This window comes from Amphiura filiformis, chromosome 12 (genome assembly GCF_039555335.1).
Source record: "Amphiura filiformis chromosome 12, Afil_fr2py, whole genome shotgun sequence".
Taxonomy (NCBI): Eukaryota; Metazoa; Echinodermata; class Ophiuroidea; order Amphilepidida; family Amphiuridae; genus Amphiura; species Amphiura filiformis.
Window position 1 is genome coordinate 31,191,840 of NC_092639.1, and position 22,628 is coordinate 31,214,467.

Here is a 22,628-nt window from a genome sequence, read left to right on the forward strand (position 1 = left end):
GAGGTTTCAGCAGACGATGATTCGCCCTTAAGTTGTAACTCACTTAAGATAAAAACCCAATTCTTGAGCCATATGGACAATGTTACCATATCCGGGTAAAATGGCCAATATTTTCGCATCTATTGAGATCCTTTACAAAGATGTCATAGTCGTTTCACTGGGGAAGAATGTAATATCCCCATTTACGTCGCCATTTGATTAACACGTAATCATGTAGAAATTTTCACAAACAATTTATTTTAAATGTGCCACGTGTTGTCAAAGCAATTTAATTATAATGTTATTCTAAAACCGTTGGAATTCGACAACGAACTCCAATGTAATATGTTGTTTTGTAATTTGTAATTGATAACCGTCTAGTTTCAGCCTAGTAGTTTCGTCAGCCTCGTACGTCACGTAACGCGTGTCATGCACCGCCTGCATTTCACAATAAATACGATGCGCCGCCAGCGGTTGATCGGGAGAGTCCAAATGCGCATTATGGGAATAACATCATGTCCGCATCTAAAGCTCGCGTAAAACAAACATTGATGAAGAACACGTGACAATGAATTTTTTTAGTCTGTCATTATAGTTGAGTTACGCACACATGTACAATTTTAAATTAACTCGAGCATTCACACTGACGAAACCCTTTAAGTTCGGGCCCGTCTGGAAACCACCTCACATGTCTAAAGCAACATGGAAATAAAATTGGTTATCTATACACAAGGCTCGTTTCCAGGTTGATAAATCCATGCGAAAATAGATGGTGTACATAAGGTGAACACAATGTAAAAAAATTCAAAATTTGGCAGTACATTGTAAGACGTGCACTTGCTGTCGAATTCGGAAACCATGGTTGACATACGGACGCGAACAGTCGGGTAGCTAAATACCCCCTATAGAACGAGCCATTTGCAATTAAATGTTTCATGAATCATTAATCAAGATTAATAAACATATTTGTGTTTACTGATTCTTTGGCGGAACAGTTATACTAGAAATTTCAATTGAATAAACCCAGCTTGACATAGCGTGACGATTTGTTTTGCGTATACTGCGCGATGTACTTCAGCGTGTGCGACTGTGCGTGCTTAACGCGAAAGTGAGTACAACCATATCAACTCACTTGTGATTGGTTAATCAACTCTCTTGTGATTGGTTAGTATTTTAATTATTGTATACAAGGTTCGCATTCGCGTTATAGTTTGAAATACGCGATATATAATGATCGCATTTGGATCGCGTATAGCTGTTGAAAGCTTTGTTCATTCAATTAAAATTTCTAGTATGGGAATACATGAAGAACGTATTACCAAACCGTGTAAAGTCCACAAACCCATGTTTCTGATTTACCTGTGCAATATTGCAAAGGGAGGTATTATAATTTCAGTTGGATGCACCATTACAAAGCAAACAGTGAAATGATGCACATTAACAATACTGTGTGGCTTTGTTTCCCAAATGAGAACAATAGTCTGCCTATTGTTATCCAGCATTGTTATGGTAAATAATGGTTTGTTGATGGTATAACTCATTGTTGCTAATATCAACCTTGTCAAAGTAATTGTGATTGTATCACACAAGCAAGTGCGACACATGGGGTTGTGGACTTGACACGGTTTGGAAATAAGCTCTTCACATATTGAACAAAACATTTCTGATTGTTATATTTGTTTAGACCAACAGGACGCAATTATCACGCCGACGTTGTCAGTTCAACGAATGAGGTAGTGTATAATACTGTGATTGACATATATATAATGCCTTAGTGAATACGAAAGCAAGATGATACAAGTATAAATATTTATTTCAGCCTAGATGTGATACTCGAGGCATGGCTCGTTGTCGTTGATGCCTCGCTAATCGGGCGTTCCTGGCCCTCATGGCGGCAGATCCTATAAGAGCTGGATGCATCCGCGAGTAGGGATCACTCCTGTTATAAATCCTGGAGTACAGATCATCCCGACCAGGATACATCATATACTGCTGTCTGGCTTCTTCAATCCTTTCAGCTAAGGTCAAAGGTTCTGGTGGCTTCTTATTCTTCGGTTCCTGTCTAACCCAAATCTGCTTGAAAAGCTTTCCTTTTAATTCCGCTACTGTGGTGCAGAATTCGGAAGCGTTACTAATAGGAAAATATTCTTTATGATAGAAGTTTTTCCTTCCACCTTCAGACATAATTTTATGCGCTCCTACACACAAATCGAACACTTCTTTCTTTCGATCCCGAAAAGTTTGCAAATCTGTTTGAAACGAAGGACCATATTCCTTAATTTTTCGCCAAAGCGTCCTATTAAAATGCTCATATAACAAAGTATCAGCGTGATTCCAATTTCGTATTTTCTTTTGTAGTGCGGCTGTAAGATTAGATCGATGTATACGTTGATTTTTTGACACATAAACTATATCGTCGTACGTCCAACACATCTCTTTCTTTAAAATAAGTAATGATTCATCAAAGTATTCTGTTATAAGTACCATATTAAATTCCTTGTCTAACCTACTTATGTACTGTATAACAGCATTTTCTTTATCATGAAATTCGTTGTTCAATCCTAGATCAAAAATTTGATTGTTTCTAGCATAATACCATCTTAGACCAATTTTTCCTTCCCATTTTAGTTTCTTCAATTGATCTCGATAATATTTTGGTCGTTTAAGCCACTCTTCTACATCACGTCCACCAGGCACCCGTCTCGGGCCGAATGAATCTTTGAAAGAAAAATGCGTAAATGCTGATTCAAATTGAGCACTTGGTTCTCGTATAATAGTAATATACTTCGAATTTGGTTTCATAAAATGATCCATAGCTGTTCTGTTGTAACGTACATGTACTGCTACCATGTCGTAGTTTTTATAATTTGCATAATCACCTGACTTCACATTGTGTGGTGGAAGAAAATACAAACGAGGACTGTATATTGTTATAGGTAGATACACCAAGTGACCGTTAACAGAGGAGCGTTTGTTAAATACAAACGATAGATTCCTAAAATATCCATAACGGTTGATGATACTTTGCAAAGTTGTACTCCCAGTCTTGTGTGTTTTGATATAGACTGCTTGATGAGACGGATTACACTTGGTGACGTGTCCATATTTAAGAAGAGACTGGTTTCGTAGCGTGTAGTTGTCTGGTGTAGATACTGTTGTTGATATGGTTGTAGAATACATCCAAGCGGCATTTGGTTGAAGGCTGTATGAAAAGAATGAAAACAACAATAATATTTATTAAAGTATCAAGGCTAGGTTTAAAAATAAGGGATGAAACCAAAACTCGACAGCCGGTTACCACGGTTGAACCGCGTTTTATTGTTTAGAACAATAGAATCCGGCTCCAACAGGACGAAACCGCTCGGAACCGGCGGCGACCGCCGGTCGAGTTTTTTCATCCATTAACGTACCCACTATTTGCAATTTATTCCGTGAGTATGTATCTTTCTCAATAAACTAAACATCTCAATAAAAGTAACTAACCCTCCATTAATAATGGCTTCAAAAAGGGGCTATTGTATTGCCAATCTGTAAAATGCGTTGGAAACAGAATTTATTTCTGCACATTTTGACACCTCATTTGATACGATAGCCCAGAAAACAATATAGCACCGGTCAACTTAATGTAGTGAGGTCCAGATTTGAAAGTTGCACTTATATACAAATGTTTACAATACAAAAGCACTCAGATATCATTACACAGATTTCCTTCCATTACACTGAATGCAAAATCAATAGAATTTACTGCAACTTTCAAATGTACGCTGTGACGTCAATATTTAGTCAATTGCTACAAATGAGATGTCAAAATGTGCAGACATAAATTCGACCTCCAACGCATTTTACAGATTGGTAATACAATCACCCGTTTTTGAATAATGGTCATTATTTAAGGGGGTCAGTTTTAGTCATGTTTAGATGGTATATGACACGGATGGCGTCCACCAGTATGAAGTGGAGTTAAAAGCACTTCCTAATTGAATAAATAACTCCTGTATTATTTTTAAATATAGGTATTTACATTATCATTCAGGCAAAAAGTAGTATAGAGGCATTTCTGGAAGTGGAAATATCTCTCTGTCCCACTCACTCTCCCACCCTCTTCTACAATCCGCCATTGCAAGTTAAATCAAACAACAACAGAGACTGTTCTATTATTAAACATCCAGACGGAGAGGAAGTGAGCTTTGAGAAGTTGGGAGACTGGGATTTTTCGTCAATGAGATTGCCAGAAGCGATAAAACTGCGTAGTTAGCAAGATTTTGCTATGTAAAATGGGTAAAGAGTAAGAAAATCTCTTTATTCATCTGTTTTTAACGTCTATCTTGCAATGTTGAAACTTTCTTATTATACTTCCAGTAATTGGTGATGAAAAAAAATGTTACCTAATATTTTTCTACATTTCATGCAAAATTGGCATACTTTCCAACAGACGCTAAAAACAAATCTACAAAATCTAAGCCTACATTATCGATCTTAAACATTGATACTCCTTTATAAAATTAATATACTCCAAGTCTATCTATACTTTTGGCGAACAGGTGGTTTTTTGAATCTTCCTGGGATTTATACGTGACGTTTGATGACGATCTGAAAATCTACATTATCGATCTTAAACATTGATACTCCTTTATAAAATTAACATACTCCAAGTCTATCTATACTGGTGGCGAACAGGTGGTATTTGAATCTTCCCGGGATTTATACGTGACTTTTGATGAAGATCTGAAAATCTTCCCTTGTCTGTTTTTTTTTTCGTATGGATGTTTCCGGATGCGGAGGATATTGCATCTTACACGTTCTCTGCTACAAGTTAACGCGTATACCAGCCAGAAAAGCTATGTAAAAGAGTGAAAAACTCACTCCCAAAAAGAGTGATTCACTTATAAGACCACTCAAAAAGGAGTGAAATGTGTTTTTTATCTTTAGAACCACTCAAAAAAGAGTGAAAACCACTCTTTAAGAGTGAATTTTAACTCTTTCATGGAGTTAAATGAAGGACAACTCTAAGAATGTGTTGTCCGTCATTTAACTCCTTGAACGAGTTGAAATTCACTCTTTTAGAGTGGTTTTCACTCTTTTTTGAGTGGTTGTGAAGTTTAAAAAACACATTTCACTCATTTTTGAGTGGTTTTATAAGTGAATCACTCTTTTGGGGAGTGAGTTTTTCACTCTTTTACATTTAGAGAGATATCCTATGAAAACAATGTATTAATAACTACATGTATAAAGCTTTCATGAAATATTCTCTTAAATTAAATAAAGACATTTGCTTCTGTTGTCCTTTAAAGCCATAATGTACGATCTTATAATATGAAATTGTTTTTTTTTCAAACCTGATTTTTTGCATATTTATAATATTTACACATGTCCCAACTTGCACCTAAATGGAATCCTCCAAATTTGTTGTCTTTGTAGGTCAACAGAGCAAAGTTCGACATATTATCATAATTTAAAAATTATGATAATATGTCCTCCCATAGAACTGCATGTTAAATGGCCAAAATGACCAGTGGTGTTTCTTTCACTTTACCATGTTATTTCAACTTAAAATGGACAGCAATCCTTCCCGGTAGTTATTACTACTATTATTTCAACATTTTGAATAAAGAATAACAAAATAAAAATTTGACGGAAATCGTACATTAAGGCTTTAAAGCTTGAGCACTATTGTTAGGGGGTGGAATTAGCACCAACTTTTTTTTCTGCACCTCTTAAAATATGTAGCTGACCTATCTTAACATAAAAATCAACTTGATTTTGAAATCAAATAATTCTAACCCCCTGTACATACCCCTGAACATTTGAAATTAAAGTTGCCGAATTCGGAAGGCTTGCACTGTACAAAGGTATAGGGAATTTGTGACCTTCGGGATAACATTGTTCAAATACAATTTATTACCGCAAATGTGGTAATTTAAGAGTCTATAATTGTTTGGCAGACATATTGTATGATATTTTGCATATATATATTCAGTCAAGGGGGGCACATACCCCAGTATGTATACATTCACACAGATATCTCAGTTCATTGAGCTATTAAAAGTACTCACTCAAGTCAAAGTTTCTCTGTTTTATATTATTATTAAAATCACAAATGCTTGCTTCAGCCTTTGATGTAATATTGTTCAGATAAACCTTCAAGTTGTTGACATAGGTGATTAATTGCAGGTTCTTGTAATCCTTTTTTAGTCTAAAATGTCACTACCTTTTGGTATTGAGACAGGGCTAGGTGCTGGTCTACCGGGGGGGGGGCACTTTAACTTTGGAGGTCACGCGTATGTAGGGCTGTTAAGACCCCCTTTTCAACACCGCTGTCACCCAAAGACTCCATATTTTTTATGGGCACATGCTCTGTCACCCAAAGATCCCGTATTTCCTTTCTATCTGTCACCAAAAGACCCTTAAATTTGAACAGCAACACATCATCTGTCACTGATTTTGTTACTTTTTTGGAAATAACAAGCCATTTAGAACTTTAAAAAATCAATTTTCGAGGCTTCTTTTGGCCCTCACCTAACGACCCCATTTAAAAAAGGTCATATTCTCACCCAACGCCTCCCTAATTTAGATCGAAATGGTCCGTCTCTTACCCAATGACCCCATATTTTGTAAATGTTACTCTCACCGAATCCAAAAAAACACACTCTCACCCAACGACCCCATATTTTTGATATTTTGCTCTCACCGAATGCCCCTTGGTGCGAAAGTGCCAGCCATCAGAGATATGGTGAAAGAGACTTCACTATCTATGATACATTTCATATTGAAGTGCCCCCCCGGGGGTCTACCTCATCTGCATCATTGTGAAAGGCCCACCTAGATCTTTCAGTTTCTGAAGATCCTTATTTCTTCTTCTATCCACCCTAACACTTGCGATTTGACAGTTACAGTTAGACCTTCCTTGGTAAGCGCTTCCTGTTTCAGATTCCAGTCATAAATAAGGATCTTCAAGAACTGAAAGATCTAGGTGGGCCTTTCACAACTGCAGATGAGGTAGACCAGAACCTAGATAGTGAAAAAGAAGAAGAGGAAAAGGTGTCAAGACTTAATCTTGAAGTACGGTACGCCCGGATACTGCTCTGTCAATACCAAAAAGTAGTGAGTAGTGACATATGTAGAGTTTTTGTAGACTGAAAAGGGATTACAAGAACCTGCCCTTAATCACCTATGCCAACAACTTGAACAACTTGAAGGTTTATCTGAACAATATAATTATGTTACATCAAAGGCTGAAGCAAGCATTGGTGATTTTAATGCTGATGTTGATGATCTACTTACCAAGTAGGTTAGTTACAATATAAAACAGAGAAACATTGACTTTAGCATGTTTAGTGAATACTTAGCTCAATGAACCGAGATGTGTGAATGAATACATGAAGGGGCATGTGCCCCCCCCCCCCTCTGTTGACTGAATATTTAATGCAAAATATCATAAAATATATGTTTTTATGTATGCCAAACAATTATAGACTCTTAAATTACCATATTTGTGGAAATAAGTTGTATTTGAACAATGTTATCCCGAAGGGCAAAAATTCCCTATACTTTTGTACAGTGCAAGTCTTCTGAATTCGGCAACCTTAATTTAAAATCTTCAGGGGGTATGTACAGGGGGGTTAGCTTTATTGATTTGATTTTTTTCTTTTTGATAATTTATTATCTAGGGTCTGTACATATTTTAAGCACTGCAGAAAAATAATACCTGTTATTTTGTAAAATAATTCCACCCCCTACTATTGTGGTTTAGAATCACTATCACCAGTAATAAAATGCATAGGTGGGGAAAACTGGTGGGGGACACGTCACTCCTAAATGTTGACATGGTGGATATCCCTTCTGAAAAAATAAAATTGAAGACAAAATAAAGCAATAACTGACCAGTGAGTGCATCTCCCTTTTTATCCCAAAACATCATGTTTGGGACAAATAGGGTTAGATTGCAACCTTTTGCGCGCATTGGCACATCTAGTGCTAAATTCTTCTTCATCATGCCCGCTTCGCAGGAATGTTTTAAATAATTTCGTGTACAATTTTCATATATCAAAAGAATATGGCGGCTTGTGCTACGAAATAATCATGTCATTGGGTGTCGATCTGCATTTAAACTATATAATACAATTTGACATGCTTGCGTCATAAAACCAAGGAAAGCGTGTGATGTTGGCCCCTTTTTTGGTGAACTACTTTATTTTTACAAGGATTGCATTAGACCAAATCTGATTATGCGATTTTATCTTTTTCACTGCACTCACGCTGAACCCATGGTCGTATGGGATAAAGATTTAAATAATTAAGCTCCATGAAATGATAATATTGGATATGATGTATATCTTGCCGAGGAATGAATATTCCATGAATTATCTTACTCTATGTGTAATCTTATGTACGTTCTTCTCTCTGCTCATCCCTTCACATTAAATTTAATGGCCATAATCCTGTCATATGCACTTAATGCCCGTCTTACATAATACCTACAGTAGCATTCGTATTATTTTGTTATTCCTGACACTACATCCTAAGTCCCTCTGAGTAGACTCATACATAAGTGCTCCAAAGATATTATTAAAGTCATAATGTACGATCTTTTTTCAGAATTTACCTTTATTTTTTTCAAAACCGATTTTTTGGCATATTTGTAATACTTACACATGTTCTAACTTAAATCTATGAGCAAACTGTCAAATTTGTCCTATTTGTAGTAAAACGGGACGATTTTCTGTTGGTCCGATATAAAGTCATAATTTTTTAGATTATGACTTTATGTCGGCCACGATCGCAAACCGTAGTCTCGTACAAAACTAGCTTGGTTACGCTCCCTCCACATGTGGAGGAGCGTAAGCAAACTTCACCGCGTAGGAGACTAACTCCAAGGCCGCACTCGCTGTCCTAATCCAAATAGTGCGAGATGTTTTGAGTGATAGAGGTGAAGTTTATGATGTTGTTTCTTTGCAAATTCCCAATATTTTTCGCGTCCAAATGTATTGGGAACTTTCATAATGATTGCATATTATCATTTTAGAAGAAAAAAAGAAAAATCTAAAAATTTAAAAAGATCGTACATTAAGGCTTTAATAGAGATTTTCAACGATATGGGAATAGCTATAGAATGCATCGTGGATTTACGGATCTACAGGGTGTCCCTGAAATAAGTGTATTGTTGTAAACTTAATTATTTGAGTATTTTAATCCCCGAACAAAAAATAACCAAGTAAATGATGTGGTTGAGGAATAAATCAGTTCTTTTGTTTTGTGACCATTGACCACTCCGTTCTTAAAGGTCCGTAACCCGATCGACAGCATCATCCCCCGATTTTTTCATTGTTGATGAGGTTTTGGTATCACATAATAGATACTATTTTTCTCATTACTATCCTGAAATTTGACGCTCCAAGTCGATGTATTTCCGGAGAAATCATGAAACACAGCGGTTTTTACAGGCTACCAGTTGTTCGCATTTTGCACGACACGGGAGTTTTGGGTAGTCATAGAATGAAATCGGAATAGATTCGGAAGACTTCACCCCAGTACCAATTCGTCCGCAAAAAACCATCAAATAGGCCACCTAATGTCAACTATAGATGGCGCTATAATGATATAAAACAAAAAACAAAAATAAAGAAATACATAAGAGGCGAAATAAATAAAGAAACATGACCTATATTGTCAAGCATGATACGAGGAATATGAAAAAATTATGAGAGCACCCCCTCCATTAAAAAATTAGTTAAAAAATAAAACAAAGAAAAATCATAAATATGTGAAAATGTGCATCATATTGCTAAAAATAAAGAAATAATTAAGGGAGGTGTAATGAGCGTGAACCTGGTTTGGATGCAGAGGGAGTGTGCCTGTAACAGACACAGCCACCAGAAAAGGACCAGCTCAGATCGCGCGCCAAATAAGTTTGCAGTCCAGAAATTTCATTTTTTCTCAGCCTTGCAAAAAATAGGCAGAGGTGGGAATCGAACCCGGGACCTCGGTGTTGTAAAACCTACTACGTTACCACTGAGCCAACTGACAATCAGCTATGAGAAGTTTTTAATAATCCTTGATATTGCTGAATAGAATAAATCAATACTGATAGGTCTATTTATCTAATGTACGATGTTATTCAAATTGGCCTACAAACTAGGAATATAATGTGAAATGACTATCAATCGATCAATCAATCAAGTTGTCAAGTTATCAACAATCAATAATAAACCGACGTAGGCCTATCATGGAATATTACTAACTAGGCCTACTAACTAATATACCAAATAAATAAAATAAATAAATAAGTCAGTAAATAAATAAATAGGCATAGGCCTAAATAAATAAATAAATACATAATGCAGAATGCAGTTAGTATTTTAGTTGCAAAATTCCAAACATTCTATTCACACATTCTATTATAATTTTCTGCTATACACGCAAAGGACCTGTGCCTTTAATATGTCCGCGCCTAATCAATAATGAGTCTTTCACCATGCTCACACACCATGTTAAACTATTGTATCCCTGCAAGTATTATCTACTGACCAAGTCCTAACAATGAATGAAATGGATGCTATAACGTACCCAATCAAGCGAACATATCAAGGTCATATCAGGGCGTTATACAAAAGAATGGTCAAAGGTCAACGTTTCCAAAGAAGTATAGTAATAGATGTAGACACAAGCTTTCGTGCGGGAAACATAAACACATAGTCGTCAGTCGTGTGGTTTTTATGAGATTTGATACGGCGCTGAAGTCTATTGGCTGTCCCAAAATCAGTACCAGACCCGGTTTCCAGACGGCAATGTGTGTGTTGTTACAAGGAACGCAAACTCATTTTATCAATGAGTGAACCACATAGAGGAATAGGACATCTATCGTGAGCCAATCTGCATTCTGTTGCCTGCAAAAGCCGACGATCAGGTAAAAATTCTAAAAGCAGCGTGACTAGATATTTGCGTTAATTTCATGATACGTGTAAAACGCATTGAAAACGCCAAATTGCAGTCATAAAATATATAATATTAGTAAATCACCCAATCGAATGTTAACGTAGGTATGTGGAAAAGAACTGCAATAACAATAACAAACTATGTGCCCAAAGAGTTGTCTTTGGCATGTCGCTTTTTTGAAATATGACCAAAAATATCAAATTTTGGAAAAACGCCCCAAAATGTAAAACAAACACGAACCTTCCAAAATAAATATATATTAGCACTCGGCGGCCCAGTCACTACCTGCCGCTGTGATTTGGGGTAACTCATTGCTTCCCCTCTCCAGATACCGGAACTTCAAGGTCGCTCATACCCCAGCCCTTAAGCGAAGTAAATACAGCATGGGCTATCTTGTCAAGAATGATAATGAGCGCAGTGATATGTAATGTTTTTTAAGATTAATCAGTATGAATAGAGGGTATAAAAGTGTACAGGGGCGAGCCGGTTTTCAGTGCCAAGGCGAACACTTCCTGTTTCCACCGGGACATGCGCTCGGCCGTTGTTTCGGGATGCCTGACCAGAATGCAATTCACGCGTACCAGTGTATTGGCTTGCTAATATGCTAATTATTCACATTTATGCTGAAATTGTTCCCGTTTTCTCACATATATTGATAAAGGGGACAATATTTGACATTGTATGTAAGTTTGAAGAGAATCCATATCCTAAACCGATAGGGTTTTAAAATATAAGAGTCATACAAAACCACCTCATTTTCAAGCCGTTCTAATGTATTGATAATGCTGATAATATTCATTGTTATGATCACTTGTGTTTTAATCCTCTAAGAGATGATGATGATCTCAATTCAAATGAAAGCGAGCAAAACACAAACTGTAACAGCACTTATTTCACCTATGATAGCTTTAACAGTCATGTTAACAACTCGAGCTCAATCAGTGAAGGTACATCTGGTCTTTCAATTTTTCATCTTAATATAGACAGTATGAACAAGCATTTTGATGAACTGAAGTTATTGTTGCAATCCATCAACCAACAGTTCTCGATCATTGCCGTCACCGAAACTTACTTTAAATGTACACCACCTGATTATTTTCAGCTACCAGGTTACCAATTTGTGTATAAAAACAGAGTAGATAGACCCAAAGGTGGTGTTGGCATTTTTGTTCACAATGACATAAATTTCAAAATTAGATCTGACTTAACTGAAATAACATCTCAAACATTTGAATCAGTGTTTGTCGAAATTGAAAGAAAATTGCAAGAATATTATTGTAGGAGCTATCTACAGACCTCCGGGAAATGATAACCCCATTGCCCATTTCAACTCTGAGTTTGATTATACTTTGAATAAAATTTCGAATGAGAATAAAATCAGCTACTTACTCGGTGATTATAACATAGACCTGCTGAAGGAAGAGATTCATAGACCAATAGGCGATTTTCTGAACATGGTATATTCTTATACATTTCATCCAATAATTAATAAGCCAACCAGAATCACCAAAACTTCTGCTACTATTATTGACAACATAATTACGAATAACAACACTCAGTATCATTCTGGTATATTTGTAGCAGATATCAGTGATCATCTTCCAATCTTTGCCAGGACTAATATTGATTTAAATAGTAAAAAAATAATCTATGCAAAGAAAATAAAAGTAACTATAAAAGGCAATTTACAGATGATAACATAAACTTACTAAACAACAGACTTTCTTTAGTCAACTGGGATGAATTCTTAAATTGTCAATCACCAAATGATGCTAACGCAATGTATAATAAATTCATGGATAAATTTAGTATTTTATATGATGAGTGTATTCCCACCAAGAAATTAAAAAATAGGAGGAAAAATGAGCCGATTTCGCCATGGATAACTAAAGGTATTCTGAATTCAATTAATCATAAAAATAAATTATACAAATCGTTTCTGAAACACCGAACGGCCGATAAACAAGATCGATATAAACTTTATAGAAACAAATTAAATTCAGTGCTAAGGAAAGCTAAGAAAATTTATTTCACTCATAAATTAGAAAATTACAAGCATGATATGAGAAATACTTGGAAAACTTTAAAAAATATTTTGAATAAGAATAAAGTTTTAAAACAGTCTAATAAATTTCGGGACAAAAATAAAGTTTACACTAATTCAAAGGATATTGCTAATGGCTTTAACGAGTTCTTTGTAAACATTGGTCCAAATCTAGGTCAATCAATTGACAGTATTCCTGGCATTGACTATTCACATTTTCTTTCAAAGAGTAAGATTGCGAACAACAACAGCGTCCTATTTACACCCATCACTGAACATGAAATTCTCAAAATAATCAATAAACTTGATTCAAATAAAAGTCCAGGCCAGGATGGTCTTGGTTCATTCATCATCAAAAGGTAGCTCCTGGAATAGTGCATCCACTTGTAACCATTTTCAATGTATCCATTTCCACTGGCAGAGTACCAGACAGTCTTAAAATAGCAAAGGTCATTCCCCTGTATAAGAAGGATGAATGTGATTTGTTTTCAAACTATCGTCCTGTTTCTGTTTTACCCATTCTATCAAAGATTCTTGAACGTCTTGTATTCAACAGATCTGTATCATACTTAGATACACATAGCATTTTGTATAAGCGCCAATATGGTTTTAGAAAGAACCACAGTACATATATGGCAGTGATAGATTTGGTGAATAAAATTACGGACGCAGTAAATGAAAACAAATTTACTGCTGGTATCTTCCTGGATTTATCGAAAGCGTTCGATACAATTGATCACTCAATACTTCTTAGTAAACTATACCATTATGGCTTTAGAGGTGTGTGTTATGACTGGTTTAAAGACTATCTGTGTAACAGAAAACAGTTTGTAACTTACAATGGTGTTTCATCAGAGAGCAAAAATATCACTTGTGGCGTGCCTCAGGGGTCAATATTGGGGCCACTGCTCTTTATTCTGTATGTGAATGATATCCATCTCGTTACAAATTCTCTCGATGTTATATCCTTTGCAGATGATACCAACTTGTTTTTCTCACACAGCCAACTTGAGGAGGTAGAAACAGTAATGAATAAAGAGCTTACTCATATAGACAGATGGTTTAAAGTAAACAAACTATCTGTAAACGCCAAAAAAACCAACTACATGTTACTTGGCAGTGGTAAAAATACATGCTCTGACTATACTCTACATCTTTGTCTTGACTCAAATGATAGTGAAGTCACCCCTCTTGAAAGAGTCACCAGCACAAAGTTTCTAGGCCTTCAAATTGATCAAAATCTTACTTGGAAGGAGCATATTGTAAATGTCATTAAAACTTGTTCTCGAAATGTCGGCGTCATTAACAGAGTTAAACATTTTCTACCCAGTGAAGCTTTGTATACATTATATTGTTCGTTAGTCTTGCCGTACATGAATTATAGTATTTTAGCATGGGGATGTGCCTGCTCTTCATATATTCATAATCTGTTTAAAATTCAAAAAGAGCATTGCGTATTATTAGTAACAGTAATTACAGATCTAGAACTAATCCTCTATTACTTAAATATAATACTTTAAGCATCAAAGATATGTACGCTCTAGAGCTTGGGACATTCATGTATAAACATACAAATTGCTTATTACCCAATGTTTTTGACGACCTTTTTACAAAGCACTCTGAAATTCACGCTATAAACACTAGATATAGAAACAATCTCATCTTACCTCGAGTCAAGAAAGTCTTTTGTGAGAAATCTATTAAATATGCAGGTATAAAGCTTTGGAATGCTATTGATTCTGATATCAAGTGCTCGTCATCAGTGAAGCAATTCCGGAAAAAGTATAAACAACATCTTATGCAAAGCTATTCTTAGTCTTTCAATCATGTGTACCTCACCAATATTTTGTTCATTAATTTCATTAATTTCATTAATTTACTTCAATAATTAGTTTTTGATATGTGCATTTTGTTTTTGTTTTTTCTTTGTTTTTTTCCTTAAATGTTAACATAGGATATGTCATTGATGGACATGACAGCTGGTTGGTTGGACTCGGCATTTTTGTTGTCTACCAACCTGCTGCCATGTCAAATAAATGCCATATACCTGTATCAAGGGGCTACAGAGCTACAGGCCTTTGGGCCTTTACTGTAATTCCTTCACTCATCGTTGTATTATGCATTTCCATAATTATTATATTTGTATTATTATTTATATCTTTATAATGTATTATTCTTATGTATTTTTCTTGTATCATGTAATGAGTGAAAAGATAATAATAAATCTAATAAATCTATCTTGATTCAAATACTAATCAATAATCTGTAGCCTGCATCTAAATTATAAGCCTGACATGGGTCAGATTTGAACAGGTGGTTTCTGAGTCGTTCCTGGGATTTATACTTGACCTATTGACGAGGATTTGTTTATCTTTCTTTCGTCTGCTTTCTTTTCACATAGGTAGATCCCTTTCCAGCCAGCAAGCTTACAATGTTTCAACGTCGTATAAAAGTCATCTACGTTGTAAATAGGTACATTTGTGATTCGTACATAAGTACATTGTATTCGTGTTATGATAACGTTATTTTGGACGTTGTTTTGCAGACATCATTAGGCCACTGTTTAGATGTCAAGTTGTGAACGTATTATATTCTAACGTCCCTATTAAGTCCGGTTGAACGGAGTAACAACGTTAGAAATTACAGAAAGTTAACTTCGCACTTGTTTAAGACGTAAATACCACGTCATTATCGAATGGTTCAAAAAGGCTTTTTAAAATCATATCCAGGTACGTTAAAATACGTCACGGTGCCACGTAATCTTATTACAACCTAAATACAACGTCAGGGAATGTCGTGAAAACGTAGTGTGTTGGCTGGGTTATATCTCCATAATCTTCTCTATGCATATAAACGCAACATACAAATTGCCGTTTAACTATTGTGCTTCTGAATCAACACCACCAGTGAAAAATTGACACCCACGCTTAAGCGGTAGATTTTAAATATTTGAAACCCATTTGTATAGTATACTAAAGAAGCTTATTTAGCTGTCGCATGCAGCCCCCAGCAGTCGTTAGGAAATGGGTCAAATTTGAAGCAAGCAAATGGGGATCATCTACGTTATGGGCATGGCGGTATTATGCACGTATTTGCGGGTTATGTTTGTTGGGTCACATATTGTATATGTTTCACACTGACAATGATGTATGTATAAACTTTCTAATCTGGTAAAATTTTAATTATCTCAATATGACTTTCCCCATCTCTGTTACATTTTAAGTTATGTTTACCTATATTTTTGTTTTTACATTCCATTCCAATTCACCATATTTTCCAACAAAACTTTTTTCATTATCTAAATCGATATACATGTATTATTGAAAAATAACAATTTGATGTTTTGCAAAAGTTCATTCTACAAATCATATACTTTGAAAACTTGCTTGATTTGTTGTTATTAACGAGTTATGTACGTTTTACAAAAGTGTTGTTGTTTAAGCCCTCTTTACAACATAACTCAAGAACCAAAGGACCTACAAAGGTATATCTGTGATATTTGACTTCTGCACATTTGCTATGAAATGATGAATGCAATTTTTGCCAAAGCTCACTACCATTCGCAAGATGCTGTAAACTACCAAATCGCAACAGTTTAAAATAGTTGCTGCATTCTCTTCCATATTGATCTTAAACATTGATACTCATTTGTAGGTGTATTATATACAGTATATATCTATACTGTTGGCCGCGGCGAACAGGTGGTTGCAGAGTCGTTCCTGGGATTTATACGTGACTTATAATTGATGAGGATCTTTCTTCGCCTGTTTTCTTTTTACGTGGATAGATGTAGAGACGATTGCGTCATACATATAATGTAAAGGGAATATACAGCTCGAACTTATCACATCTCCTCGTGTAAATATTCATAACCATAAAATATTCATAAAATATTCTTTCACATAAACACAGAAATTTAATTTATTGGTTAAGTGGTTCTTTAATCTGAACTTTGGGATTGGGAATTCGCTCAATTAGTGTGCGTCTGAAACAGGGATTAAATGACACCTACGCTTTAGAGTTAGATTTTAAATATTTAAGAAACATTTGTATACCAAAGTAAAGAAGCTTGTTTAGCTGTCGCATACAGCCCCCAGCAGTCGTTAAGAAATGGGTCAGATTTGAAGCAAGTAATGTCGTGTACAATTTTTATATTATAAGATTAATGGCTTATAGCGAAATAACCAAGGCACTAATGTATACATTTTGACATGTTTGGGTCATAAAACCAAGGAACGCATGTGGAGTTGGCCCCTTTTTGGTGAACTACTTTATTTTGACAAATATTGCGTCAGACGAAATCCGATTATCGGATTTTATCTTTTCACTGCAATCACGCTGAACCCATGGTCGTACGTGATACATAATTAAATAATTAAGTTCCATGAAATGATACTATTGGATTTGATATATGAATATTCCATAAACCATGAACTTACTGTGTTGCTAGCGTCAAAACTGAGTTGCTTTTCGGATTTTTTAGCAATATTTGGCAATCAAAATGGGATAAAAGAGCAAAAATGTAATTTATTTTCAATTTGTTTTCGCTCAATCTCACAATGTTATAATTCGTACTTCCGCCTTATCCTTAATGGGGTACTACACCTCTGGCCAATTTTTTTAACCTATTTTTGCATTTTTCTCAAAACATTATAGCGCATTGGTGACAAGTAAGATATGTATATTATAGGGGCAAGGACTACAACTACTGTACTGAAAATTCAGCGACTCAAAGCAAGTAGTTATTGATTTATTGATCAAATATTGGTTTTCCCTCATTTTTGTCTGTAACTCCACAACTGTTGTCTGTGCTGAAATAAAATTTCCAGTGTAGTAGTTGTAGTCCTTGCCCCTATAATATACATATCTTACTTGCCACCAATGCTTTATAATTTTTGAGAAAAATGCAAAAATAGGCACAAAATTGGGCAGGGATGTAGTACCCCCTTAACATAAGTTACGCACAATAAAAGTATGTTGATTCTTATTATATCAACCGTATTTTGTTTTACAATAGATATTTGTCGCATAATCGATAAGCGTCGCATATAAGTAGCAAACCCAGGCACTGGTAAATCAACGATCAATGTATTTACATTCACTAGCGTGTGCTAGCAAAATCTAGTATCTCTCAACTCTGAAGCATTTTGAGTTATTAACACTACAATGGTACTCATGTTACAATCGATCACTATTCACATTTAATGTTTGATTTAATCACAAGCTATTTTTATTTAAATAAATAAATCAATTTTCTAAAGTTGCATTCAAATTTATAGTTTTCTCTCAATATCATATATTTACTAAAAATACATTTATAAAATATAAGCCTATATTTTCTTTACTCTTAATCATAGATGCTTCTTCATGACTTTTAAGCTCTTAATTTTGCTCTTTAAGGTAGTTTCTTAGTCGTGCATGGGATTTTTACTTGACATCTTGATGACCTTTCATAACTATAAAATATTCAAGAACTATTCTCTAACATTAAACAAAGATATTTAGTTAATGAATTGAGCTTTGGAATAGGAAACTCGCTTAACCAGTGTGCTTCTGAAGCAACATCACCAGTGATAAAATGACACCTACGCTTGAAGCGATAGATTTTAAATATTGAAAACACATTTGTACACCACACTAAAGAAGCTTGGTTAGCTGTCTCAAACAGCCCCCAGCAGTCGTTAGGAAGTGGTTCGGATTTGAAGCAAGTAATTTAGAGGCTAATTTTTCATATCATAAGATTGATGGCTTATGATACGGAATAACTGTAAATGCCGGTGTGTACTTAAAATATATAATACATTTGACATGTTTGTGTCATAAAACCAAGGAACGCATATGATTGTGACCCTTTTTGGTAAACTACTTCATTTTGACAAAGCTTGCGTTACACAAAATCCGATTACGAGATTTTATCTCTTTCAATGCACTAAGGCTGAACACATGGTCGAATGTGATGGATATAGTACAGATTTGACATTTAATGTGGAATATTTTTCGCAAAATTCCAAGACTGGTCTAGACGGAGTCTGCATAGATCGCACGAGGTAAATATTGATTGGGGTGTGTCGGGAGGTAGTGTAAATTAATTATTTGATAGAAAGGTGCTTTCCATATGTTTACATTATGGTGCTCATAAATGTATCGAATTTGCCTAAAATGGCGGATTTAATGAGGCTGAGTTTGAGCTTTGTGGGGGACACAATTTCAGACTTTAAACAACATGGTTCTGTTATTATCAAATTTAATATCTGTTTGAGCAGATATTTCTTAAACTTCGTCAGCAACTGGCATTCATCAATGTTGAAATACACTTACAATGTACCAAGTGTTTGAACAGGGGAGGAGCTTAAAATAGGGCTCTTAAAAGCTGTACGTACTAAGAAAGTTTGAATGGCCCCAAGGATCAAATGTTACAAACTTACAGTACAAAAACAACTATGAGAATTCCTGGTTGTCCAATGAACTTACACTGTTTCTTTGTGTACAGTAAGTTTATAACATTTGGCCCCAGGGGACCATTTAAACTTTCTGAGTGCGTACCACTTTTAAGAGCCATATTTTTTAAAGCTCCTCCCACTTTCAAAACTGGTAGATCACAGGTGCATTTTATTGGCATTTAGGTTCAAAAATCGCCTCAAACCTCACCAAGTTAGATAATATCACAATAATGTTGCTCAAATTCAGAAATTTTACCCCCACAAATATCAAATTCAGTCCCCTTAAATCCACCATTTTTGGCTGATTCACTACATTATGAGTGCCATAATCTCCTGACACACCCCAAATAATATTTAGCCCGTGCCGTTTATGTAGACCTCTACCAGACCAGTCTTGGAATTCTGCGAAAAAGTATTCCATATTAAATGTCAAGTCTGTAATTGATTAAACTCCATGAAATGATAATACTGGAGTTGATGAAGATCATGCTGAGGAATTAGTATCCTATGATTAGTATCTTACTGCATTTGCAGCTTATGTTCGTTAATCTCTCTGCGCATCCCTCCACATTAATTATAATGGCCATAATCCTGTCATATATGTACTTGATGCCTATCTTACATGATATCTAAAGTAAGCATTTTTGTTCCCTACACACACCAACAGGCCTTCTGAATATGCGTAAACATTGTAAGTGTTCCAAAGGTACTAGAGAATGCAGGCTTTATTTTTGACGGGAATATTATTTGAAACTTTTTTCAATAACTGTTAAAGGAACAAAGGCACATAAAAGAGCACATCAATGAAAACAACCATTACCGTTTGTAAATTTGTGAAAATTGAAATAATTTAAATTCTACTTCCAAAACAACAATAGTAACGTCAAATTTTCCGCCAAAACTTCATTTAGATGAAATATGCATCAATCAGACTTTTTATGCGGTGTTTAATGTGTCGCTGACACTGACATCGTGAATGGCAGGGTATTCCAAACAAATGCTTAATTTTGCAGTCAAGTCAAGAGTGTCGTATAAGTTTATTTCTGCAAATCGGGTTTTTTTTTTTTATATAAATGGTAACTTGTGCTATATATTACCTATTAATTAATGTTTTAAAAACGCCAAAGTCAGTGTTTTCAATGATATGGAATTCTCACTTCAAAATTAATATATTTATCTTTTAGGGTTTTCTAAGGAGCTTAGGGACGCACCATTAGACTTCAAGGGGTGGGAGGAAGTTTTTGAAAAAAAACTTCCCCCACTACATGAGGAAAAAAAAAAAAAAAAACTTTCCCTACCAACACTAAAAAAAACATAAAAAAACTTTCCTCACCAAACTGTATAAATGCATGAAAATTTAAAAAAAAAACTTGTCGCCTTTGACGACGAAAAAAACAACTTCGCCGCCTTCGGAGGCGAAAAAAAAATCTTGCCCCGACCCCAACTTCCTCCATCCCCGCCTTGAAGTCTAATGGTGCGTCCCTTAGTAACAACTGTCTAACCCCGGTAGAGGCATAATTATAACTTTTGGGATGCATGCTTAATTTTACACACCAACAAGTCGTCGAAAATAGAAATGTGAAAATGGTTGTATCATAAAAACAGTCAACTAATTATATTGAGTTCTAACAATTTTGGCATGGTTGGAGAGAAGGATTTTTTCATCCCATTGAGAAAGACTAAATCAATTGTTGGCATACTGAGACGGCCTGGGCAATCAATTTGGGCACGCTGTTCATTATTATTGCACATCCCCTAAGATTTTCCTAACTTGTGATATTACTTCCTCCCATCACACAAATTTATGCCCGTCCGGATGTTAGCATGCTCATCAGGAAAACGTTTGACATTTACTATTCCTTATTTCCTCTTTTTTCTTTTTTGAAACGTGGACAAATTACTAGTACCATGAAAAGAACCTTTAAACAAGGCCATGAAAAAACATTGCACTTATCGCAAATAAAATTCAAATCGATCTGCGTGGATCAATTTTTTTTCAGTTAAGTGCTTGAATATTAGAGCTTAGATTTAAAGAGATTAGATTTTTTACTTTTCTTTAAAATAATATCGACGAATATTTTCTAACAATGGATAAAGTGATCGCTAATATGTCTTGTAATGAATTTAAGATAACAATCAATTAATGGATATGCAAATTAACGATTGACATTGGTAATGCATCCTTGACGTCTGTTTTTTAATTGTCAGCAATTAAGAGTTTACGTCACGCGCACTTGTTCAAATAAGCGTACACCCATAGTTGCACGATTGCTTCATGTGATTATATAATTTTTCGAACAAACATCATAATTATAATTTTCAGTTCTAGACCTGGATAATAATAGCCATGACAAAAGCTTAGTAATATGCACGGATACCTTTTAGTTCTTTTAACATGGATTTCCCTTTCTTTATTAAATTTATTCATCTTTCTCCGCTTTGATGTGGTCATTTTTAGTTTATATACTGTTGTTTGTGTTTGTGTGAAACCTGAGGGCGCTATTTATTAATATTTCTAATCTAATTTAGACAAATAACATGAGCTTTTCCTTTCATTTAATGATAGAAAGGTATTAGAATTTCTCTGCGGTTTGTTTTCATTATTCTGAGTATTTTAGTGTCTACCTTTGAAAATATTTACACAAGGTTTAAGGGGGTACTACACCCCTGTGGTAAATTGACTATTTTTGCATTTTTCTCAAAAAATAATAACACACTGGTAACAAAAGTTATATATATTATTGGGGCAAGGAATCCAATTACTACACTGAAATGTCAGTGTCTCAAGAAAAGCAGTTCAGTATATATGATAGGAAACGAGGTACATCCTAGTGGTACCTTATTTCTTATCATAAATAACAAACCGCCTGTCTTGGGTCACTGAAATTCCAGTGTAGTAATTGGATTCTTGCCCCTATAATATTTATAACTTTTGTTACCACTGTGTTATTAGTTTTTGAGAAAAATGCAAAATAGACACTAATTTATCGAGGGGTGTAGTACCCCCTTACGATACAATAATTAATAATGATCCTAGTACTATGTGCATCAAACAACCGTGCCAAAGACCCACATTATTGTGTCAAGGCAACCGAAGAGATCAATTCCATTTGTCAATTCTCTCGGTCGTCACCCTCGCCTAGGTTATCGACAATAGGTTAATGTAATATTGATTATGTGGTAATGATCGCTACATTTAGTTCACAATCAATAGCGAGAAAATGGGAGAAAGG

General features: G+C 35.1%; 1 protein-coding gene across 1 annotated transcript in view; it reads right to left on the reverse strand.

Moving 5' to 3' along the window:
- Positions 1-763: 763 nt before the first annotated feature.
- The window catches only part of LOC140166069 (galactose-3-O-sulfotransferase 3-like), a 30,115-nt gene continuing 8,250 nt past the window's right edge, over positions 764-22,628 (reverse strand). The window contains exon 3 of the mRNA XM_072189449.1: positions 764-3,181. Within this exon, the coding sequence (XP_072045550.1) occupies positions 1,795-3,181 (1,387 nt within the window). The 3' untranslated portion in view covers positions 764-1,794. The remainder of the gene's footprint in view (positions 3,182-22,628) is intronic.